Genomic DNA, 27,112 nt, shown 5'->3' on the forward strand with positions numbered 1-27,112 from the left:
AATACATCTTTTTCCTATAGTTTCCTCTCTCCAAGTGCTCAACCCCTTTTCCAATCGTCATCACACATTCTTAAATCTAGTCCCACCAAACTGTGTCCCATTCCCAAGCCCTTATCGTTAATTTTTGCATTTCAGTGCTATTGCTCATAATTATTTTCCCATTACTAATTCCTTCCTTTTGGTTCTTTCACACCTTATTCATTCTTCAATAGATTGATCCATTTCCACCTGTTCCCTCATCACAAATTGCAATGATACTTTTTTCTCTTCTGTTCTCCCACTGAACTGCTATAAAAAGTACTTAGCAGATTAGTTCAGTTAATTGATCATATTATTCAATTATCTCTCTCACCTATGAGTGTGACCTTTTAGGGTACAGACCTTGTCTTATTAAACCGATTCACTCATAGCCTTCTCCATCTCAGTTGATGGCAATTTCACTCTTCTGTGCTACTTGCCAAAAAAACCTGGAGTCACCCTGAATGCCTCATTTTCTTTCACATATAACATCCAATCAACTGGAAAACCTGTTGGCTCTTCCTTCATAATATGTCTAGCACTTCATTTGTCTCATCAGGCCCATTGACACTACTTTGGTTTCAGTGGCCATTATCTCTCCAGCCAGTTCTTGCAACAGCCTGGTAATTAATTCTCTGCTTCTATATGTGCATCCATACAATCTATTCAGAAAATAGTAGGCATTATATTTTTGAAATTCATGTCTGATAACAGCACTCTTCTCTTCAAAACTCTGTTCTTCTTGCTGTTCCAACATATTAGGCATTTACTACCTTGGCTATAGCTCTTCTGTCTGCCTGGAGGCTTTTCCAAAAAAACTATCAATTTGACTAAATCCCTTTCTTTATCTTTGCTTAAATTCCATAGTCTCTGTAAGGACTATTCTGACCACGTTATTTAAAAATGTAGGTTCCATGTGTGATTTCTACTCAACATTTCTACTCAATGTTTTATTGGAAATCCTAGCTGGTGTAATAAGATGAGGAAAAGAAAAAAGAAGCCTAAAGATCATAAAGGAAGAAGTAAAACTCTCTAGTCACAGATGGCATGGTGTTTTATTTACAGAGAATATCCTAAAGTATTTACAAAACAACAAAACAAAAGAACTAATAAAGTGAATTTAGCAAGATCACAGAGTTCAAAGCCAGTATACAAAATATCAATTGTATTTCTGTATACAAGCAGAAAGTACTAGAAAATTAAATTTTAAAAATTCTATTTACAATAGTTTACAAATCATAAAATGCCTAGGAGTAAACTTTAGCATTTTGAGGATGACCTCTATAATGAAAATGATAAATCACTGCTGACAGATGATCTAAGTTAAAGGAAGGTGTATCATATTCATGGATTGGAAGACTCAATAATGTCAATTCTTCCAAATTGATCTATAGGTTCAATGTAATCTCAATCATAATCCTATGAGGTTTTTTGGTAGAAGCTATAAAATGATTCTAAAATTTATATGGCTATGCAAAGATCTTAGAATCTCCAAAGCAATCTTGAAATTGAACAAAGTTAGAGGACTTACAATACGTGACTTCAAGACTTGCTACAAAGCTACAGTAATCAAGACAGTGTAGTACTGGTGTGATGATAGACAAATAGCTCAATGGAACAGAATAGAGAGCCCAGCTTTAGACTCACAATTATATAGTCATTTCAGTTTTTACAAAGGTGCCAAAAGCAATTCATGGGAAAAGGAAAGCCTTTTCAACAAATGATACTTGAACAACTTGAGAGCCATATAAAAAAAAGAAAACAAAAAATCCTGAACCACAATCTTTACTTCACACAGAAAAATTAATTGGAAATGGATTATAAACCCAAATATAAAAGCTAAAACTAAACATTTCTGAGAGAAAACTTTAATTTGTGTGCTGGGTGAAGGCCAAGTTTTCTTAGAAAGAACACAAAAAGTATAAAGCATAAAAGAAAAAAATTGATCAATTAGACTTCAGAAAAATTAGGAATCTTATGCTTATGAAAAGACACCATTAAGAAAGTGGATAGGAAGAAATGAAGAAATCCTCTGATAAATATCTGACTCAATTAGCAAATACAACATAATGATTATAGGTATTCCAGAGAGAGAAGAGGAGAACAGAGCAGAAAGCTTGCTCAAAGAAATAATACCAGATAACTTCCCAAACCTGGGAGAGAAGTTGGCAATGCAAGTGAAAGCAGCCAACAGATCTTCTAACTATATCAATGTAAAACCCCTACCAGGCTTTCAGTGGATTTCTCAGCAGAAACCTTGCAGGCTAGGAGAGACTGGATGAGATATTCAAATCTCTGAAAGATAAAAACTTTCAGCCAAGAATACTCTATCCTGCAAAAATATCCTTCAGATATGATAGAGAAATAAAAAATTTCCCAGATAAACAAAAGCTAAGGGAGTTCATTGCCACAAGACCCCCACTACAAGGAGGCCCTTATACCTGAAAAAAAAGAAGAAAGGCGTTACAAAGCCCTGCATAAGGAGATAAATAGGTAGACAAAATCAGAAAATTGTAGCTATCCCTCAGAACAGGTTAGCAAACACTCAAACACAACATTAAAGATAAAGGGAGGAAAAGGCCAAAAATAAATAAATTCTTGTCATTTTAACCACAAACTCACAATACAAGACGGAATAAGATACGACAAAAACAATGTAGGAGGCGAAGAGGAAAGGGATGAAATTTGTTTAGTCTAAGGAAATAAGAGGTTATCAGAAAATAGACTAACTTATCTATGGGATTTTTCACACAAACCTCATGGTTACCACTAAACAAATAACTAGAACACAGACACAAATAATAAATAAGGAGAAAACTAAGAAAACCAGCATAGAAAACTACCTAACCAAGTTGGGAGTCCAAAATACATGGGACAAGAAACAAAAGAAATGCAGGTGAACTGGAAAATGAGCAATAAAATGGCAGCATTAAGCCCTCATATATCAATAATTACTCTAATTGTAAATGGATTGAATTCTCCAATAAAAAGACACAGAATGGTAGGATGGATTAAAAAACAAGACCCAACAATATGCTGCCTCCAGGAAATGCATCTCTGCTCCAATAACAAACACAGGCTCAGAGTGAAGGCATGGAAGATGATACTCCAAGCTAATGGTAAACAAAAGAAAGTAGGTGTTGCCATACTTACATCAGACAAAGTAGACTTCAAGAAAAACAGGTTTGACGAGATCCAACATCCATTTAGGATAAAAACTCTTAACCAAATCAGGATAGAAGGAAAGCACCTCAACATAATAAAGGCCATATATGACAAACCCACAGCCAACATCACTCAATGGGGAAAAACTGAACGCCATCACTCTCAGAACAGGAACAAGATAAGGATGCCTACTATTACCACTCTTATTCAACATAGTACTTGAAGTTTGGGCCAGAGCAATTAGGCAAGAAAAAGGAATCCAGGGGGCTGGCCCCGTGGCCGAGTGGTTAAGTTCGCGTGCTCCGCTGCAGGCTCCGCTGCAGGCGGCCCAGTGCTTCGTTAGTTCGAATCCTGGGCGCGGACATGGCACTGCTCATCAGACCACGCTGAGGCAGCGTCCCACATGCCACAACTAGAAGAACCCACAACGAAGAATACACAACTATGTACCGGGGGGGCTTTGGGGAGAAAAAGGAAAAAATAAAATCTTAAAAAAAAAAAAAAAAAAAGAAAAAGGAATCCAAATAGGAAATGAAGAAGTGAAACTGTTGCTGTTTGCAGACGACATAATTTTATATATAGAAAACCCTAAAGAATCCATCAGAAAGCTATTAGAAATAATCAACAGCTACAGTAAAGTTGCAGGGTACAAAATCAACTTACAAAAATCAGTTGCATTTCTATACTCTAATAACTAACTAACCAAAAGAGAACTCAAGAATACAATCCCAATTACAACCACAACAGAAAGAATAAAATATCTAGAAATATATTTAACCAAGGAGGTGAAAGACCTATACAATGAAAATTATAATACATTACTGAAAGAAATCAATGATTACACAAAGAAATGGGAAGATATTCCATGCACATGGATCAGAAGAATAAACATAGTTAAAATGTCCATACTATCCAAAGCAATCTACAGATTCAATGCAATCCAAATCAGAATCCCAATGACATTCTTCACGGAAATAAAACAAAGAATCCTAAAACTCATATGGGGCAACAAAAGACCCCCAATAGCTAAAGCAATTCAGAGAAAAAAGAATAAAGCTGGAGGCATCATAATTCCTGACTTCAAAATATACTACAAAGCTATAGTAATCAAAACAGCATGGTACTAGTACAAAAACAGGCACACAGATCAATGGAACAGAAGTGAAAGCCCAGAAATAAAACCACACATCTACAGACAGCTAAACTTTGACAAAGAAGCTAACAACGTACAATGGAGAAAGGAAAGTCTCTTCAATAAATGGTGCTGGGAAAACTGGACAGCCACATGCAAAAGAATGAAAGTAGAACATTATCTTTTGCCATACACAAAAATTAACTCAAAATGGATCAAAGGCCTGAAGGTAACACCTAAAACCATAAAAGTTATAGAAGAAAATATAGACAGTACACTCTGTGGCACTGGTTTTAAAGAGCTCTTTTTGAATACCATGTCTTCTCAGACATGGGAAACAAAAGAAAAAATAAACAACTGGGACTTCATCCGACTAAAGAGCTTCTGCAAGGCAAAGGAAACCAGGATCAAAACAAAAAGACAATCCACCAAGTGGGAGAAAATATTTGCAAATCATATATCCAACAAGGGGTAAATCTTCACAATATATAAAGAACTCACACACTGAACAACAAAAAAACAAAACAACCTGATCAAAAAATGGGCAGAGGATATGAACAGACATTTCTCGAAAGAAGATATATAGATGGCCAATAGGCACATGAAAAGATGTTCAACATTACTAATCATTAGGGAAATGAAAATCAAAACACTAAGACATCACCTTACCTCTGTTAAAATGTCTACAATCACCAAGACAAAAAGTAACAAATGTTGGAGAGGTTGTGGATAAAAGGAAATCCTCATACACGGCTGGTGGGAATGCAAACTGCTGCAGCCACTATGGAAAACAGTACAGAGATTTAAATAGAAATAGCCTATGACCCAGCTATCCCACTACTGGGTATTTTTCCAAAGAACTTGAAATCAACAATTCAAAGAGACTTATGCACCCTCATGTTCATTGCAGCATTATTCACAACAGCCAAGGCATGGAAGCAACCCAAGTGCCCATCAACTGATGATTGGATAAAGAAGATGTGGTTTATATATACAATGGAATACTACTCAGCCATAAAAAAAGACAAAATCGCCCTATTTGCAAAATAAGCCAGAGAAAGAGAAAGACAGACACCATGTGATTTCACTCATACGTGGAAGTTAAACAAACAGACGGACCAAGAGAACAGTTCAGTAGTTACTAGGGCAAAGGAGGCTGGGGGGTGGGCACAAAGGGTGAAGAGAAGCATTTACATGGTGACAGACAAACAACAATGTACAAGTGAAATTTCACAATGTTGGAAACTATTATGAACTTAATAAAAAAAAAAGAAGAAAAAGAAAATGGACAGGCAAGCCAAAGACTGGGAGAAAATATTTGTAAAACAAATCTGACAAAGAACTTGTATCCAGATATATAAAGAACTCTCATAGCTCAATCATTAAAAGATAAAAAACTCCATCATTTAAAATGAGCTTAATACTTAAACAGGCATTTTACAAGGGCAAGTATTCAAATGGACAATATGCATGTGAAAAAAATCAGAAGAGTGGTTACTTGAGAGTGAGAATGAAAAGGAGGGACAGGGATTGACTGGGAAGGGACATGAGGAAACTCTCTCAGTTGATAAAACGATTCTATATTTTGATAAGAGTTTAAGTTACATGGGAGTTTGCATTTTTCAAAACTTAAGGAATACTACATTTAAGATATGTGCACTTCAATGCATGTAAATTTCACATGCAAACATAAATATTGAACTGTAATTAATGATATGCACACTGAAGTTTTAGAGGTACAGTGTGTCCTTTTTTAAATGCTTTAAAAATAAGATTGATGGGTGGATGAATAAATGGATAGATGTGACAAAACAAATATAACAACATGTGAACAATTATAGAATCTAAGTTAGGAATATATGGGTGTTCACTGTGCCATTCTGTTAACTTCTCTGTATGTTTCAGATTTTTCATAACAAAATATTGAGGGGAAAAACAAAACTACAACTTGTCCCCCAACATCACAATCCTCTTTACCATGCTCTGCTTTTTCTTTTTTCCTATAGTGTATCAACTTCCAATAAATGTAATTGCTTATTTTCACTGTGCTTATTTTTTATTGTCTGTCTCTCCTGCTACCACAACAACAGAAATTTTGTCTGTGTTTTTCACTGATGTAACCCTATCACAAAGAACAGTACCTGGAAATTTAGTGAATAAAAGACTACTATTACCCCTGATTTATAGATGAAGAAACTGAGACAAAATTAATGAACAAGTGAGAACAATTAGAACAAGACTACTATAAGGAAAAGATGTCTCATCCTTCTATAACCTCTGATATCTACCTTTAAAAAATATGATGAAAAACCAAAGGTGTTGTGGGGGCCTAGAATTGGCCACCCCAAGACACGTCTCTTTGGCATGAGGATTATTTGGGGCTGGTTACTTTTAATAAAAACTGCAGACAGGAAAGGAGCTCTGAGAAGCAGAGTTTACTTACCCTTTGTTAGGAGAGATTTACATTGCAAAGGAAATCTTCATCTGTAAAGATGCTTCCCTCTCTGTACCAGGAAGAAGGGGGGATGACCTTACCTTATCTCTAGAAACTCTTAATCAATGCCAAAGGCAAGGACTTAAATCTGCATAATAATCTTATTCTTGTTTTGGGCTTGTCTGGTAACCTCCTGTAACTGACTCCCCCGACCCCAACATCCTCCTTTGTCTTTAGCTGGATATGATAATTAAGGTGGTGGCTTCAGCCATTTTGGCGAGTTGCTCAGCTTTCCTGAGCCTCTCCCATGCATACATCTTATAAAGCTTTGTTTAATTTTCTCCTGCTATTCTGTCTCATGTGAATTTAATTTGTTCTCCTGCCAGACGAACCCAGAGAGGGTAGAGGAAATGTCCTCCTCCCCTACAGTGGCTTTCATTAAAATCCTGATTTGTCAATATCTTTGTATCTGCATCATTAGATATCTGGCACTTTATATTCTCTGATACAAGTTTTTTTTTTAATTTTTATTGAGTTGATAGGTTACAATCTTGTGAAATTTGATACAAGTTTAACATAAAAGATTCATGTTTGTTTTTCATTTATTTCTTCCTTTGAGGATTAAAAATCAGAAATTTCAGGCAAAGCTTTATGCTAATTGGTTAAAGTCCACACTCTGAAGATGAATATAAGGCCCTGAAAAATTCACTTATTTATTCTCTCAGCAAATATTTACTGAGTGTCTACCATGTGCCTGGCACTGTTCTAAGGGATTACGATACATAAGTGAAACAAACAGACAAAATTCTTATCCTCTGGAGTTCACATTCTAATGGAATAAATGTCTGCCTAACCAAATTACTTAGCTATAGCCTCTTAATGAGTTAATTATTTTCTAAGAGTAGATGAGAGAGAGATTTTTGCAAGCTGTGTTCACTGTCTCAAGCCAATAAATAACGTTTAAGTTACACTCTCTGGGTTCTACATCAAGGTTTCAAGACAGAAAATACTTATCAGATACTTATCACTTGCCCAATATCATTTAAAAGTTGTTTCATCATCCAGGAGTGAGGGGACAAAAAAGGAATGGGAAGTGACTCTAATCTCACTGTGCCACTCCACCCCCAGATGTGAGAATCCAGTAGAGATCGGAGGTGGAGTGGGAGGTGTTCTCTGGGCCAGAAAAGGGTGGATCTGGCCCTCCACCCTTCTTTAGCCTCTTCCTCCTATAGCCACAGAGACTGTACAAGATGTTCCCAGGCAGGCTTACTTCACAGGCTATAAAAAATAAATAATGGAGTGGGAACCTACACATCATGCAAAATTTGCCCTTAATGACTTTCTAGAGTGCTCTGAAGAGTACATGGAGATCCAAACGTCACCTTACTCTTCAGAAGCAGTGTTGAAGACAGCCTGGTTTATTAAGCCCTTGGTTTCCTGGGCACTATACACAGTGACTTCTGTCAAATAGATAGCACTGCACTCGAAGCAGTGTATAGTCTATAGAGGAAAAAACTCAGATAAGGGAGCATGTCTATTCTAATGAGCTTCTTTTACACACAAGGGACAAGCAGAGATTCTGTATTTTGGGGATTTTGCTTGCAAACTTCTCAAGGACAGTTAGTCTCAAATTGTTTTCTAACTATCCCTTTCCCCTGGTGCCTAGCACAGAGTTATACATAAATTGGATTCTGGGCAAATATTTTTTGGAACTGGTAAATGAATGGAGAAGGTCAGAGAGCAATCATATAAATAGATCTTTTAAAAGACTTTCTACAAAGAAATATCCAAATGTTTCAAAGGAACTTTTGAAACAGAGTAAATTCTTTATCAAAACTGAATGCACTCAAAAATAGATGAGGATATCACGATAAAGGAAAAAGAAAAGGATGAAAAAGAAAAGAAGTAACTACTGTTGTTCCAAGAAATTTTGGATTTTGAAAATACTTTGGAAGTAAATTATCTTGTTACATGATATAGCCTGTTTATGAGAGTAATTGCTCAAAAAGACATAATTCTATAGATCTGAGGGACTAAAAAACTCTTGAAATGGTGTCCACCTGGGCATGAATAGGGAAAGATATAAGTGGTTACAGGGGCCAACCAATTCCATTAATATGTAAATCACATGAAAGTGATTTACTCAGCTTCCAGAATAAACATTAACCTTGTAAAAAATCACTGCTTGCTTAATACTGCCATCATGTGGTTAACATAATCCATACACAGGAGAATTGTGTTCCATTTTGTTCCTTTTGCATATAAATTCCTTGAGAAAAATGTTATCTATGAGAATTTTCTTTTTAAAGTAGATAAATGATATTGTGGGGATGAATTTGTTTCTATGTGAACACTTAAATCATACCAGAAAGGACTTTAACAAAATATTCTGTTAGAAATCTGGCCTTTTTTCTTTGAATAAACCTCAAATGCATAAGTTGGTTGAATCAATTCATGGCTTGCGACAGAATCTCAACAATGGTCTAAGCAGAATCTGATTTTAAATAACTAATTAATTAATTTTCATAATAAGCTAGGAATATATAAATCCATCACCCAAAACAAAAGTTATGGCCTTGACAATAATCTGTATTTAACCATATAATCCACCCAATAACCCATTCCCTTTCCTGCTCCAACCTGACATCAACTTCATCCTGCATCCTGTACTTATCATTCCCTTGACTTCCCTTCCATACAGTTTTATTGCATTTATTTGTATTCCTAATAGATTTTGTCTTTGGTTTTATTTTTAAAAATAGCTTTATTTAAGAATATTTGAATATAATAGAAATGCACATATGTAAAGTGTACGATCTGATAAGCTTTGACATATGTATATACCTGTGAAACCATCACCACAATCAAGATAACGAACACATCCACCACCCTGAAAAGTTTCCTCACACCCCTTTTCCTTATCCCTTCCCCCCTCCCTTTCCTGTTCCCTCACTTCCAATCACCTGCAACCACTTGCTATGGACTGAATTGTGTCCCCCGTAATTCACATGTTCAAGCCCCAACCTCTAGTGTCATGGTATTTGGAGATGGGGGTTCTGGGAAGTAACTGGGTACAGATGAAGTCATCAGGATGGGACCCTTATGATGGGATTAGTGTCCTTATAGGAAGAGACACCAGAGAGCTTGCTCTTTTTCTCCACCATGTGAGGATACAGAAAGAAGGGCCATCTGAAAGTCAGGAAAACAGTTCTCACAAAAATCCAACCATGCTAGCACTCTGATCTCAGACTTTCAGCCTCGAGAACTGTGAGAAAACAAATTTCTGTTGCTTAGCCACTCAGTCTATGGTATTTTGTTATGGAAACCTGGCAGACCGATAACATCTGCTTTCTGTCACTATATATCAGTTTGCATTACATAGAATTTTATACAAACAGAATCATAGAGTATGTATGATAAGTATGTATAAGAGTATATTCTTATTAGCCTGGGTAATTTCACTCAGCATAATTATTCTGATATTCATCCATGCTGTAGTGTGCATCAATATTTCATTCCTTTTTATTGCTGAGTAATATTCCATTGTATGAATATACCACAGTTTATATCCATTCACCTGTTGATGGGCATTTGAGTTGTTTCCAACTTTTCATTATTACAAATAAAGCTTCTATGAACATGTGTATATAAGTCTTTATATTGACATATGTTTCCTTTTCTTTTAGGTAAAAACACAGACATGGAATGGCTGGATCATATAATAGATATATATACATGTAACTTTTTCTTTTTTTTAAAGATTGGCACCTGAGACAACATCTGTTGCCAATCTTTTTGTTTTTTCTACTCCCCAAAGCCCCTCAGTACATAGTTGTATATTCTAGTTGTAGGTCCTTCTAGTTGTGCTATGTGTTTTGACCATTCAGGGTACTAACTTTCCATTTCCATGTGAATCTGACCATCAGTTTGTCAACTGCTACAAAAAAGTATGCTGGAATTTTCATTGGGACTGCCTTGAATCTGCAAATGAATTTGAAGATAACTGACATCTTAACAATATTTAGCCTTGCAATCCATAAACATAGTATATTGATCTATTTATTTAGGTCTTCTTTAATTTCTCTCAAGAATGTTCTGTAGTTTTCAATGTACAAGTTTTTCACATTCTTTGTCAAATTTATGTCTAAAGATTTCATATGTTTGATGCTATTTTAAATATCTTTTTTCATTTCAATACTTGATGTTTGATAATAATATATAGAAAAATTGATTTTTGCATATTAATTCTATATCTTCCAATTTCTTAAAACTCATTTATTAGTATTAGTAGCTGCTTCTTCCTAGATTCCATTGGATTTTCTACACAGACATTCATGTTATCTGCTTTTTATTCTCTTTTTCTTGCCTTATTGTGCGGGTTAGCATCTCCAATACAATGTTGAATAGACATGGTAAGAGTGGATATCCTTGACTTGAAGAAAACATTCAGTCTTTCATAGTCAACCTTGATGTTAGCTGTAAATTTTTCATACATGCCCTTTATCAGCTTGAGGAAGTTTCTTTTATTATTAGTTACAGGACAGCTTTTTATCAGGAATCAATGATGGATTTAACCAAATATTTTATCTGTATCTATTGAGATGATCATATTTCATTTTTAGTTTAACATGGTGAAATGCATTGTTTGATTTTCTAATGTTAAACCAACATTGCATTCCTGGAATAAAACCCATTTGGTCATGAAAAATTATCCATTTTATATATCATTGAATTTATTTGTTAAATTTTTTAAATACCTTCTGCATTTATGTTCATGAAGGATACTGGTCTGTGATTTTACTTTCTTGTAATGTCTTTGTCTGCTTTTTGGTATCAGGGTAATGGTGGCCTCATATAATGAGTTTGGAAGTATTCCCTCCTCTTCAGTATCATTTTTTTCTTTAACTATTTGGTAGAATTCACCAGTAAAGCCATCTGAATATGGAGCTTTCTTTGTGGAATGGATTTTAATTACAAAGTCAATTTTTTAATAGAGTTATTCAGGGTATCTATTTCTTCTGGAGTGGGTTTGGGCAATGTGTGTCTTTCAAGAAAGTTGTTCATTTTATCTAACTTGTCAAATTAACTGGCATAAAGTTGTTTACGATATCCCCTTTTATCCTTTTAATATCTGTAGAATATTACCTCTCTCATTGCTGATATTGGCATTTTGTATACTCTTTTTCCCCTGATCAGTCTAGCTTTTGTTTAATTGATTTTTTTCTTTATTTTTCTGTTTTCTATTTCATTAATTTCTGCTCTGGTCTTTATTTTGTTCTTTCTTGTCCTTACATTGTCTTTAATTTGCTCTTCTTTTTCTAGTATCTTAAGGTGGAAGCTAAGGTTATTGATTTGAAACCTTTCTTCTTTTCTAAGATAGGTACTTAGTGCTATAAGTTTTCCCCTAACTACTGCTTTAGCAGCATACAATAAATTTTGATAAGTTGTGTTTTCATAAAAAGTTAAAAATAATTTCTAACTTCTCTTTTATTTTCTTATTGGACACGTGTTATTTAGAAGCATGCTATTTAGTTTCCAAATATTTGGGGATTTTCCAGACATTTTCCTGTTAGTGATTTTTTATTTAATTCCATTGTGGTCAGGGAATGCACTTTGGGTAACATGAATCTTTTTATATTTGAGATTTGTTTTATGGCCTAAAATACATTATATCTTGGTAAATGTTCTATGTAAATGTGAAAAAAATGTGTATTCTGTTGTTTGCTGGGAGAGTGTTCTACAAATGTCAATTAGGTCAAATTGGATGATTTTGTACTTCAAATTTATATCCTTACTGATTTTCTGTCCATTTGTTCCCTCAATTATTGAGAGACAGGTACTGAAATCTACGACTACAATTTTGAATGTGTCTATTTTCCTTAAAATTCAATTAGTTTTTGTTGTCTTCATAGGTATATAAATGAATAAGATTGTTATTTCTTTTTGATAAACTGACTCCTTTACTTCTGTGTAATGATCATCTTTATCCCTGGTAATATTCATTGTTCTGAAATATGCTTTGCCTGATATAACATAACCACTCCAGCTTTCTTTTGATTAGTGCTAGCATGGTACATCTTTTCCACCCTTTTGCTTTTAACCACTCTGTGTCTTTATACTTGAAGTGTGTTTTTTGCTGGCAGCATACACTTGCATCTTGCTTTTTATCCAATCTGACCACCTCTGATATTTAATTGGATTATTTACAACCTTACATTTTATGTGATTAAATCTATCATCTTCCCATGTTTTTTCATTGTCTTTTCTCCCTTCCTTTAGAATTGAGTATTTTTAATGATTCCATTTTATCTCAATTATTAGTTTATTAGCTATAACTCTTTGTTGTGTTATTTAGTTGTTGATTGTGGTTTTATAGTATATATTTTTAACTTATCTCAGTCTACCCTCAAGTGATATTATATCAGTTCACTATAGTATAAGAATCTCACAAAAATATCCTACCATTTCTTCCCTCTTGACTTTTGTGCTATTCTTGTCACACATTTTACTTTTATATATGTTATAAATCACATATTATATTGTTTTTATTTTTGGCTAATATGAATTATATGCTAAAATGATTTGAATAATAAGAAAACTATCACATATATTTACTTATGTAGCTACCATTTCCAGAACTCTTCATCCTTTGACTAGATACATATTTCCATCCAGTATCACTTCCTTCTGCCTGAGGAACTTCCTTTAACATCTTTTATAGTATGGGTCTGCTAGTGATTGTTTTCAGCTATTTCTGGGTTCTTCCTTCCCTAAGTGTTTGAAAAAATACTTTATTTTGCCTTTTTAAAAAGATATTTTCACCAAGTACAGAATTCATGGTCAACAGGTTTTTTTTCTTTCAAGACTTTAAAGATCAAGATGTTCCACTGTCTTCTTGCTTACATTGTTTCTAACAAGACATCTGCTGTCTTCCTTCTTTTTGTTCGGTATGTAATGTGCCATTTTTCTCCTTCTTGCTGCTTATAATATTTTTTCTATCACACTGGTTTTGAACAACTTGATTATGGTGTTCTTTGGTATAGTTTCTTCTTATTTCATGGGCTTGGAGTTTGTTGAGCTTCTTAGATCTGTGGGTTCATAGTTTTCATCAAATTTGTTTGTGTTTTTAATCTGAAATCTCATTCACTTATGAAAGGATATTTATTTCTTATTCATGTAAGGCTCCATAAGAATCTCACTTCCCTCCTTCTTGTAATTTACAATCATCTGTAATACCTAGCTTCCATGATAAGTGCAACAAAAAGAGGAGTGGGCATGGGGGTACAGTAACTCTTAACCATCTCAGTCCAGAAGTGGCTCAAAAACGTCACTTCCTCTCACAGTCCAGTAGCCAGTAGTCACACAACCCCAGTTTAATTGCTACAAGAAGCTGAGAAATGTAAGGGAACATGCGGATATTTGGAGTACTTTATTTGTCTCTGACACAGGAAAAAGCAGGTCTGAAATAGAGAATGACAGAATTAAAATTATTTCAGAGGATGTTGGCTGGGAAGGGCTCTCTGAGGCTGTGGCACTTCAGCTGAGACCTGAAGGGCAGAAAGAAGTCAGCCCTGGTATGTCTGAAAGATAATCAATGTAGTGGTCAGAGGCTAAGCCCTATTCAAGTAATAAAATGTACATTATCCTAGCATGTCCTCTGTATAATAAATACTACAGCTAAAGGTAGCTTTCAAGCGTATTGGGAGTATAAGATCCTCATCAAATCTTGATCAGTGACAGAACTTACATACTACTCTCTTAGAGGTAGAAAAATATGAAGAAGGATTAGACTTGAATAACAATAATCACCACAACAAAAAACAGTGGCTGAGAAACTACAGGGTTCATTCATCCCAGCAATAACATTCACTAAGAGTCTACCATAATACAGAGTGGATTTCAATAAAATGTTGACAGCAATTCTCACTGCTTTGGTGGAACTAACAGACCAGTCAAGGAAACATATTACTAGAAAAGTAACGAAATATTCTTTGTGGAATTGTTCTGAACACTCAAACACAGAACTAGGGTTTCTCCCTAGAGAAAGGGGAAAAAGTGCTATAGCAAAGGCCAAATCAAAATTTAGAAATAAACAGTGGGGCCGGGCTGTTGGTGTAGTGGTTAAGTTCACATGCTCCACTTTGATGGCCTGGGTTTCATGGGTTTGGATCCTGGGAGCGGACACACACCGTTTATCAAGCCATGCTCTGGTGGTGTCCCACATACAAAATAGAGGAAGACTGGCACAGATGTTAGTTCAGTGCCAATCTTCCTCACCAAAAAAGAAAAAGGTTTAGAAATAAACAGAATAAATGGCTCTACAAATATGAAAGAGTCCAGGAGGATGAAAATTTCCCACTCTGGTCAAGAACATTAAAAATAGAGTAATAAATATTCTGCACACATAAATTTTATAATCTCACAAGAAAAGTAATTATGGCAAGACATTTTTTCCTCCAAATGAAGAATCAAGTTTTAGACAAATGTATGTATCTACATGTTTACTAATTAGGTCAATATCCACATTTTTATGCCTACTAATTACTAGCAAATTTTATATTTGTTAAATCTACACAGTGAATTCTAACTCTTCTTACTTACCCTCTCCAGATTTAATCATAGTCAGGACAGGAGGAGAGAATCACCTACATCTGGCTGTTTTTACTTCTCCCTGGTTTTAGGACCAGCAACAGGAGAAACAGCCAGGCCATGTGACTGTGGACACATGATTCTATCCTGAGTATTTCCTGACCAAAGTTGCACAGTTTCTGAACATAAACAGAGGGTTGGCCTGTGACACACTCATTACCACCACAGAAGACAGAATTCCAACTCACTTCCTTGCTTTTTACCCATACGAGATGCATGGAAACTCCTTGTAAATTCTGTTTAATCCTTAGGCAAACTGGTCCTTCAACATCAGAATTATAATTTTACTTTAGAATTTCTTTTACTTAAGATATTGCCTTAATGGCAAAAAATAATCTCTGATTTCTAATTGTGAAATAATTTAGAATCCAGGTTATTAACCAAATTATAGAAAACTGGAGGTATAATCAACTAGAATCGTTTCATTTGTTCATTTGCTCATTGTCTTGTTATAATAACCTCATAAGACACGTACAGGAGAGGCTATCTCAATTCACTTCCACAGCCAACCTACCAAAATGGCTGAGTTCCATTTCTTCTGTAAAACATGCAGGCCGATGCCCAGGGCTTGCCGAACCTATCAGAAAGTAGTTACTAAACTAGTCTTGTCCCTACCCAGTTGAGTTTCATAATAATCAAGAGACAACTGTGTGTATTTCCCAATCTGTTTTTGCCAATTCTGTCACAGTGAATTATGTAATTTAATTAAAAATGGTATAAACAAATGACAATGGAATGTGAAAAGAAAATAGTTGCTATTTCTATGAAAACTAAGTTGAACGTTCTGGAAAGACTCTTGAGAACTAAAACAAATTATTAGTAACTTAGATAAGGGCAAGACAGCTACGAAGATTGGGAGACATTTTAAAATCTAGATAAATTTTCACTTAGATAGTATCACTCAAACTGAAAATTATAAGCAATGAATCACAGGTATTATTAATACCAGAAGATGACACAAAATTCCAGTCAGTAGGTTCCCAAGAGTCTTGGACCTACATCAAAAGATTGACGAATGAGTATTTAAATGCTTTATGCTATAATATAATGTTTAAGGTAAACATGCATTGTTTTATGCTTTTCTACTTTAACCAACTTTTTCTATTAACCAACAAACCTTATGTCCCAGTATAATGGAGGTTAAGTAGGTTAAGTACTGTAGATGAGTCTCTTCATCTGTAAAATGAAGATAATTCCTACTCAAGGCTGTTCTGAGGATTAAATAAAATCATTCATATAAAGGAATACCTGCCACATAGTAAGCACACATCACTCACTAGCTAACACTGATATATATGCTTGTGAAGATAGTAACATCATGGTTAAAAGTAATGGCAAGGGACCAGTCTGCCTGGATTCACATCCAGGCTCAATTACTTACCAGTTCTGTGACCTTAGGGGAAGCTACTTAACCTCTCTGTGCCTCAAATCCCTCATCAGTACTATGTACGCAATAATAGCTTCAACTCCACAGGATTATTGTGAGGATTCAATGAATTAATAAACGTAAAGTACCTGAGACATAATAAATTTTAGCCACTATTCCTTTGTACATTATTGGCTTCTCAGCAAGATAGAAAATTGCCATATCTCAGAACATCCAGATATTTGTTACTACCATGGTCCCTTTGGCTCTACGTTTCTCACTCTCTAAAATGAAGTCAGGACTCAAGCAATTTATTTTAGTACAGACAGATTACCAGTGCCATCTAGTGGTAAACTGCTAATAAATTCATCAAAAGAGGAATGTTGCCCATAACGAGGGAAAAAATCTACAGATATGAATTTAATTTTTTAAGACAAACTAGATTTAATGTAGTTATTTTTAAATTTGTGACTTTTTTAATTTTTACTTTTTAAATTTTTTTTAGGAAGATCAGCCCTGAGCTAACAAATGCTGCCAATCCTCCTCTTTTTGCTGAGAAAGATTGGCCCCGGGCTAACATCCGTGCCCATCTTCCTCTACTTTATATGTGGGACACCTGCCACAGCATGGTTTGACAAGCGATGCATAGGTCTGCACCCAGGATCCAAACCTGGGAACCCTGGGCCGCCGAAGCAGAATGTGTGAACTTAACTGTTGTGCCACCAGGCTGGCCCCTGTGACATGTTTTTAATAACTACATGAATGTAGTACAAATACAAGTGGGAGAAATTTTAAAAACTGCAAACTGCAAGATGATTGCTTAGCAAACACAGTGCAAAAAAGAGATTATTTTTTTGCATGAGCCAAACAATTGGGTTTAAACCCACTGCCAAAATTTTTTGGACAGATTTGTGATGTTAACAAAGCCCTGATGTTTCCTAGAACTTAATTTCCTATGATATAAAATGAGAGTGTTGCATGTGTTGAATTCCTTTTCCAGTTATAAAAATAAGTGATTAATCACTACACTGGTTTCAACATGATGTATCTACAGTATTATCTGTCAGAAGCATTTTTCTCAAGGGGAAACCTTGATGACCTCTAACATCCTTCCAAACTTTTTTTTTTTTAACGCAGCCATATTGGAGGAAAAGAATCTGAAATGTGAATTTTTGGTGTGATTTAAACAAAACAAAAGTTGTAATATATACCAAGATATTAAGTTCTATTGTTGGATAAATTAAATACTGATGCCGTACAAAGATCTCACATCAAGAGCTTTACTTTCTGCAAATCCAAACTTAACAGAAGACCTCAAAACTGCACAAAACTACTGTAATCTATACTATACTGGCAGTCCTTGCTTTGTTCAGTTGAAATATGCATGAATTTCAGAGCCACAATTTAGTTAAATAAATACCAGTCCTCCAACAACAGTTCAAATTTCAGTTATCATCGTATTTTAACTGTGAGTAATTATATAAGAGCTATTGGCTCTTTGGGCCACAAACCACTACGTAAATAACAGATGGACATCAAGATCAGTGACTATGTCACTTCTTTCAAAATCCGTCCATCACTGGTCACTGCGCATTTGTTATTCAGTTCAAACAGAGACAGCAAATCGAGTTGCCTCCTTGTACCCCAGTGATAAACTCACATGCTATTTCAAAAAACCGGATAATGGGCAGAGGAACTTAGCCTATAAAGATGAAAGTGCAGCAAAGAAATGAAATGTGATGAGGTTGGAAGTGAAATTGGATGCGAACAGAAGATCTGAAAATGGCGACAGTGAAGTAGATAGGGGATATCTAGGCCAGCATGAAAGTAAGAACCATGAATGTAAAAAATAAGATAAAGTCACTTCAGTAGGATTCTAACTGACTGTAAATGGATCGTACAAGAAATAGGTGACCCTGGAATGTTGACCCTGAGCCCTTTGGAGCGATGTAGCTACGCAGCCATAGGAACTTAGTGAAGGTGAGCTGTTGACATAAACGAGGAAAATTATTGTGACAAAAAGAATGCCAACGTCCCAGAGGAACTGACACCAGCATAAAACTTCAGATATTAGAAATTCGCAGAGATATTTCACAACATTGGAAGTACAAAGGACAAAATGAAAGCTGTTCCTAACTTAGAAAGGAACATGACAATTTAATTCAGCAAGGTACAGAAAAACGCTTGCTCCATATTATGTTCTACGAGAAGAAGGCAAGTACTGTTCAGACTCCTCTTGACAAGTTTTTTGCAAAGAAATAAAACACTTTAATTCTCAATGTTTCTAATGTTTTAAATTACAATGTACCAAATAAGTGTTAGTTTTACTATCTTTTCATTCCTTTATACATTTAAAAACTACAGTAAGTGAGCTTTTATTGTTTTGAGAAAACATTTTAAAGGTCACAGAACAATTATTATTTTTCCCATTGATTATTAAGATTGCTTTGCCCAGTTTCAGCTTACACAGTCCTTTTTACGGTCTTACACTATGGTACAATGCAAGGACGACATGCATTGCCAATGCCTAAGTTTTTCTTTCACAACTTTCAGTCAATATAAACATAAGTCATTCAGAAATTGTCACCTATTACATGCTAGTATAATAGCTAGTCCCCTTCTGAACATATTTTATAAATTACTTGAAGTATCATGATATAATGTTGAAAGATGCCCTCTTTCCTAACCAAACCAGACAAACAGAAGAGCGTTACGTACCTGGCAGTGGCAACTGAACTAATATACCACTGACTCTCGGGTCCATGTTCAACTGATCAGTCATATCCAAAAGTTCTTCCTGAGAAACATCCTTAGGTTTTAGAATGATCTCACTACAGATACCTGGAAGGAAAATAAGTACAGAGAGTCACTTGACTAACAAAGATGTGGTTTTTCATTAGTGGTGTCTTACACAGTGTGTGGCCGGTTTCCTCTGCTCCTGTCCCACTGGAAGGACAGGCCCTTCTACAAAAACGATGCTCAAAGCATCATCTGGAAGGACTTCTCAAACAGCACACATGCTTTCTCATAATTCACATGCATTCTTCGGCCCAGTGTCTCATGTGGCAAATTCCATTTATTTGTGACAAGCTACTGTTAGTGGATTCTAATAGAATAAAAATGCCAATACCACCACCACCACTATTAGGCCAAGTTCACAGAGTGAACTAGCCAGGTTTATTATCTGATTAAAGCAAATGTAATAAAAACTGGCCCTTTAAATGTAAAATGTTCCTCTCACATCTCACCATAGGATCTGAAATCCCACTGAACAGATTCAATAAGAAATCTGAAGAGAAAGAGTAAGAAATGATTATAAACTTTGGTAACTGAATAATCTCTAATAATAATAACATGTTATTTGAACAGCACTTGTTTGACAATTATCACTCATAATTACCACACTTTGAAGTAAAGCCAGAAAAAATTTAGTAATAAGTACAACTAAAACACATCCCTACCTACAGCAGAGGCGGCTCTGATCTTCCTTCTGACATAAGTGTGACTTGCTGGGTTATCACCCACTAAAATGATACTGAGGTGAGGTCTTCTGTTCCCAAGGGAAATCCATGACTCCACACCTCGCTGGATTTCTTTCTGGATTTGTTTGGCCATTTCAGTTCCTGAGATAATAATGGCATCATGTCTGTGGAAAACAAAAGAATAAATTTAGTACTAAAAAGACAATAAGGAACATTCAACCACCTATATTTAAAGTAGAAGAGTGAACAAAACATCTATGGTTCTCCAAGTGAGCAACCAAAATTTGATTTTTTTTTCATGTATACTTGACACCCATTCTTCAGTTTCATAAATACGTTAGTGATTTTGTGGATTCCAACTCTGCTTTTTAGTTCTATATTATACTTATCTATAGTGTACATTTCTTCAGAACTTTCATATACACATATACATTTTTTTTAAATTACCAAACCACATACTGAAGACCCGGACGATAATAGTGGCTGTATTAAAGGCTCTGCTATTTTTTCAGAAGAGGCAGACCAGCACAGTCTATGTAAAACCAGCACCCATCTTCAAAGCCCAGCGCCATGCTGTATACACGTGGCCGCAGTCTTGGGACCCTAAGGTTAAGTTAGTTCACTCTTTAGTTAGTGCATCCTGCACAAGACCCTGAAGTCATGAGCTCTGTACTACTCAACTCTTTTAACTTACTCAAGGAAAAATTTCATTCCACACCTCCAGGACAACTCTGTGACAACAGCTGCCAGTCTTGCCATGCTTGTCATTCATTACTGTGGGGACCAGTTCAGTAAGCTGATGGCTTAGCTGCTCCCCACACCTCGGCATCGTTTCTAATAGAAAAACTGCTCAGAACATCATTTCCCGGCAGTTTATAAGTGCTTAAGAAAGTAAGAAATGCTATACTTTAATAAATGACATAAATCTATCTTTGGAAAGGCACAAAGAAATGCATAGTGGGAAGGCTTTCCTACTCTCCATGATATGAAACTTAAAAGTGGTGAACTAATGTTGCTCTGTGTGTTTATTTTTTAAAGATATCTGATAAAGTATTTGATGGTTCCTTTTTCCTGCTGATCCTGTCCTCTCAATGTTGAAAGGCTTGGTGAAAGCATGATCTATAGCACATGATTATTACACAAAATGCCAAATGCAGGTCAATGAATACGCAAAGAAGAGGAAAAGGAGGAGGAGGAGGAGGAAGAAGCAGAAGAGGAAAAGGAGGAAAGGAAAACCTTATGGCACCCTAATTCTTTCTAGTCCCTGTACACTCTTTATTTTCTAATGAGGGCAGGCACCATGAATATCAGCCAACACAAACAAAACGCAGACTTGCACTCCTTCCAAATAGGTCAGCCGCCCTCTCTAACAGGTTTGTGTACATATACGTAGAACCCGATCAAGAATACTCTATTTCAGCTTGGCAGCAGCGGTCCACAGTGTTCATCCAAGTTCATACAACTTTGATGTAAACAATTTTCTGGTAAGAAGGGATTCCAAAATGTGGTCTATGGATACATACACGAAAATTGCCTGGGAAGCTTGCTGAACTTGCAGATTCCCAGACCCCACAACCATATCCACGATTCAGAATCCCTAGGGGTGGGGGAAGCCTGTGAATCTGCACATCTAACAAATTCCCACAGGTATTCTTGTGCATGACCGTCTCTGAAAACTACTTCTTCAGTTCAACACAAAAGTATATTTTAATAATAATCATAACCATGGGTAAACAACTAACTGAGCAAGTAAACTGACTGGCTAGACAATACAACTAAACAATTATACGTAAACTTCTAATTTATAAGAAAGTATAATTAAAAGAAAACTCTACTTTTGATTCTAATTTTTTCTACTTTCCACTAAAACTTTAACAGCTTTCAAGACATGGAAGGTCATGGTAAATTCAGTGTTATCAATCTTGCTCCACTGCCCTAATTTTGTAATAGATTTGAATTAATATTGATATAATATTAACAAGATATTGAAGTATAATTGACATAAAATAAACTGCACATATTTAAAATGTACAATTTGATGCTCCGATATATGTATATACCTGGGAAACCATCAACACAATCAAGAAAATGAACATATCCATCACCCCTAAAGTTTCCTGATACTCCTTTATAATCTCACCATTTCACCTGTCCCTGTCATGCTCTCCCTCCATCCCCAGGTAATCAGTGATCTGCTTTCCTTCACTATATATTAGTTTATATTATCATGAATTTCATAAAAATGGAATCATGCACACTAAATACGCCTTTTTACCCAGCTAATTTCACTCAGCATAATTATGATTCATTCCTGTTGTTGCCTGTATCAATAGTTCATTTCCTTTTATTGCTGAGTAATTTTCCATTGTAAGGCTATATCAAAATTTATCCATTCAATTGTTGATGGATATTTGGGTTGTTTCCAGTTTTTAGTCATGACAAGTGCTGCTGCTTTTATAAACATTCACGTACAAGTCATTGTATGCACATATGCTTTCATTTCTCTTAATCAAATACCTAGGAGTGCAATGGCTGGGTCATATGGTAGGTATGTGTTTAAATTTGTGAGAAATTGCTAATCTGTTTTCCAAAGTGGTTGTACCATTTTACATTTCTACTAGCAGTATGTAAGAGTTCCAGTTGCTCCACATACTTATCATCACTTGGTAAGGTCAGCCTTTAAGTTTTAGACATTTTAGTGGCTATGTGACGGTATCTCATTGTGCTTTTAATTTGCATTCCCTTAATGAATAATGATGCTGAGCATCTTCTCCTGTGTTTATATACCATCTGCCTGCCTTCTTTGGGGGAATTGTGTAATTTAATCTTTTGCCATTGTTTAATAGGTTCTTTCCTTATTATCGAGTTTTGAGAGTTCTTCATATATCCTAGATTTAAGTCCTCTATCAGATATGTGATTTGAAATATTTTTCTCCCAGTCTGTGTTTTGCCTTTTCATTCTCTTAGCTAAGCTTTGGAAGATCAGTTCTCAATTTTGACATATTTCAATCAATTTCCCTTTTATGGATCATGCTTTTGGTGTTGTGTATAAGAAATCTTTGCCTAATTAAAGGTGACAAAGGTTTTCTCCAATGTTTCCTTCTAGAAGTTTCATGGGTTCGGGTTATACACTTAGTTCTATGATTTAGTTTTATTCCTAGTTTGATGAGACTTTTTATAAGAATATTGTCAAATGCTTCTTCTGTATCTATTGAGGTGATCATATATCGTATTTTTTTGTTTGTTTGTTTTAGTCTTTCAATATGGTGAATTACACTGATTGATTTTCAAACATTAGACCAATCTTGTATTCCTAGGATAAACCTCACTTGCTCATGACATATCTGTCCTTTCCAGATATTGTGGATTTCATCTAAAATTTTGTTAACTTTTTGCATCTGTGTGCATGAGAGGTGTTTCTCTGCAGTTTTCTTCTCTTGAATGTTTTTGTATGGTTTTGGTATCAGGGTGATGCTGCCCTCATAGAATGATTAGGAAGTACCTCATTCTCTTCAAATTTCCAGAAGAGTCTGTATGGAATTATTATTATTTCTTATTATTTCTTCCTTAAATGTTTGGTAGAATTCACCCGTGAAGCCATCTGGTCCTGGAGCTTTCTTTGTAGGATGGTTTAAAACTACACATTCCAATTCTTTAATATAGAGGGCTGTTTGGGTTATCTATTATTTTTTGAGTGAGCTTTTGTAGTTTGTGTTTTTGTACATTCTAATAATTAGTACATAATTACAATTATAGACTAAATCAAGTTGAGATGAAATATACTTACTTCTGAGTTTAAATTTTATTTTCCAGGATTAAGTAACAAGCTTTTTTCACTATTTAATATGAATTTCGGATGCCCAATTTTTATTAATTCACTTAGGTGGCCTTTTAATGCTAAGAGAACAAAGACCTCCTATATTAGCAAATACCAACTGCAGATATGGCAACTGATTCCAGCATGAATTATTTCTAAGAGGTAGTAAAAATAAATACTTTCCATAAATTAAGTTGTGTCAGCAATATTCAGTTAGGGCAAAATACTCTACTAGAGAAGCAAGTTTACCTGCTAATATATTAGCACTCACTCTTACAGTGGAGAACATACATTTGTATTTTAAAATACAAAACCACCTGAACTCCATGTTGCATTTTACAGCATATGAATAGCAGTGTTGCTGCTGATACGTTTTATTAGTTGGTTCTCTGCTACACACAGTAATTTGTTCATAGGCTACTGTGAAACTGGCAATCACTAAACATAAGCCAGGATAATTATGGCCTAGACACTACGAAACTGTGTGACCCCGAGAATGTCATAGATGACAATGGCATAAACTGATTCCTGGCTTCCAAAGAGACACTCTATATACAGATTAAACTTGACTGCACCCAGTATGCTGGAGTCTGAGAGAGTGACAGGGCTTACTTTACATTATAGCTCTGATGTGCTAAGTCATGTTGCTCATTATAGCTGGCATGATATAGCCTGGCCTAGCTGGTGTTTATGGGTAAACACCCATATGACAGTCACCCAATTACGAATAGGGACTTTGAGGATTTCCCATAGCAGCTGGCCCATCCTATTGATTCCCGCAGTCACTGCAGACCTCAGCAAGCCTGGTTCTGTGGGAGATACAATATAAGGATAAATCAGGCAACCTGGAATTAGTGGAGGCCCAATGGGAGGATGCCTGTATCAGTCCACATGCTGGAAGAAGTGGTAAACACACGTATTATCTAGCTCACGTAGTCCTTAGTGCATAAACAAATGAGATCTTTTAACATGCATATTCTTGACAAATGTTAAATATCAGCAACAATTCAGATGTTCAGTCAGAAGCACACGGCTCCTAAGAGTGCTCCTTGGCTGCAGAGTTGATCTCTGCTAATCCATTTTCCACATTACAGCCAGAGTGATTTTCTAAATTTACTCATGTCAGTTTCCTGGTTAAAACTCCTCACTACACGCCCATTATTTAATAACTTAGTAGATACATATTGAGAAACTTCTCTGTGCCAGGTGCTATTCTAGGCACCAGGAATATAAATAATAGTGTATAAAACAAATTGTCTGCTTCTATAGAAACTATACTTTAGCTAAAGAAGACACAAGCAATTTTTTGTGTGTATGTGAGGAAGATTGGCTCTGAGCTAACATCTGTTGCCAATCTTCCTCTTTTTGCTTGAGGAAGATTGTCCCTGAGCTAACATCTGTGCCCATCTTCCTCTATTTTATACGTGGGATATTGCCACAGCACAGCTTGATGAGCAGTGTGTAGGTCTGTGCCCAGGATCTGAACCCACGAACCCCACGTTGCAAAGTGGGGTGGGCCAAGTTAACTACCATGCCACCAGGCCGGCCCCACAAGCAACTTTTCTTAAAAAAGAAAATATTTAACATGTCATATGTGAAAAACAGAAGGAAAGGGCGTATCTGGAGGCTAGAGCTGCCATTTTATATAGGTGAGTTAAGGTGTCACTTCTCTGATTAATCAGGTGACATTTGAGCATAAATGAAAGAAATGAAGGAATAAGTCATGTGCTTATCTGCAGAAAAGAATTCTAGGCCAAGAGAAGTACACAGCAAGTACAACAGACTTTAGGCAGAAGCGTGCCTGGCATGTTTGACAAACAGTAAGGACACCAGTGGCTGCAGTGGAAAGAACAAGTGGACCAGGACAGGTCTTGAAGTCAGACAAGTAGTGGGACATCAGATCACATAAGGTCCTGCAGGCCTTCAAAAGGACATTGGCTTTTACCGTGAGATAGGAAGGCATTTGGAGATTTTAAGGAAATCATGACCTGATTTTCACTGTTCACCGATAAGTGGTTAAAATGTGGAGGGCAGCCTCTAAGGGAGCAAAGGGGCAGTGGGCATGCCCATTAAGAGACTAGTGTGGTACCCCAGGAAAGAGATGATGGTGGCTGGGGCAAGTGGGGTAAGCAGCGGAGATGATAATTAGTCTGATTCTGGACTATTTTGCATTCTATTTTGGAGGTGGAGCCACTGGGATTTACTGAGATTGGGTGTAGGATGTGAGAAAAAGGACAGAAGTCAAATACAACTCCAAAATTTTTGACCTGAAAAACTGAGAAAAGGGAGTTTCAACTAAAATCCAAATTTCCTGTAGCTTACAAACCCCTGCATGAGCTTTCTTTAACCTCATCACTAAAGAACGCTGTGCTCACCAAGTCCCACACTACACACAGCTGCATTTCAACTTACCAAGTGAGCCAGGTTCTCATTTCTGGGCCTTCGCATATACTATTCCCTCCAACCAAAACACTCTTCCTTCTCCTTCCTTCCTCTCTAACCTCCCTAACAAGTCTGTTCCTCCTTCACTCCCACATATTCCTCAAGTCTCAGTGTGGAAGGCAGTCTGGAAAGTGTTCTCTGACCCCTTTACCCTGAAGACTTGCCTCTGCTATGAGCTCCCACAGCAAGCAGCTCTTACCCTTTCGTAGGATCTTATGTCCTTGTTAAAATTACTGTCTCCCCCACTATATTCAAAGCTGGGCAGGGCTGTGTTAAGAAAACCTCCACCTTCTCTGATAAAATTTTCATCACAGAACACAACAGGACTCACAGTTGGTGAGACAGACTGGCTAAGGTAGTGCCAGGACTTTTTGAGACTGGAGTTACAAACCAAGGAAAACCAAGGATCACCAGCCACAAGAGGCTGGGGGAGCACGGCTCTGCAGATACTTCACTCTCAGACTTGTAGCCTCCAGAAGGGTGAAAATAAATTTCTGTTAAGTCATCGAGTTTGTGGTACTTTGTTTATGGCAGTCTTAGTAAACAAATACGGCTATAATGCCAATTTAAAATATTCCAATTTGTGGGAAGAATCTTTTGATGGAGC

The 27,112-nt window shown here is 36.0% G+C and overlaps 1 protein-coding gene across 21 annotated transcripts in view; it reads right to left on the reverse strand.

Moving 5' to 3' along the window:
- MTHFD2L (methylenetetrahydrofolate dehydrogenase (NADP+ dependent) 2 like) overlaps positions 1 to 27,112 on the reverse strand; it is a 143,068-nt gene that overhangs the window by 108,083 nt on the left and 7,873 nt on the right. For all 21 annotated transcript variants that reach the window (XR_011538676.1, XR_011538678.1, XR_011538675.1 and 18 more), the window contains 2 exons: positions 20,226 to 20,410; positions 19,483 to 19,605 (listed from right to left, as the gene is read on the reverse strand). Coding sequence is in view for 15 of the 21 variants with exons in the window: in XM_070614642.1 (XP_070470743.1) it covers positions 19,483 to 19,605; positions 20,226 to 20,410 (308 nt within the window). In the remaining 6 variants the exon portion in view is untranslated. The remainder of the gene's footprint in view (positions 1 to 19,482; positions 19,606 to 20,225; positions 20,411 to 27,112) is intronic.

This window comes from Equus przewalskii, chromosome 3 (assembly GCF_037783145.1).
Source record: "Equus przewalskii isolate Varuska chromosome 3, EquPr2, whole genome shotgun sequence".
NCBI classification, from domain to species: Eukaryota; Metazoa; Chordata; class Mammalia; order Perissodactyla; family Equidae; genus Equus; species Equus przewalskii.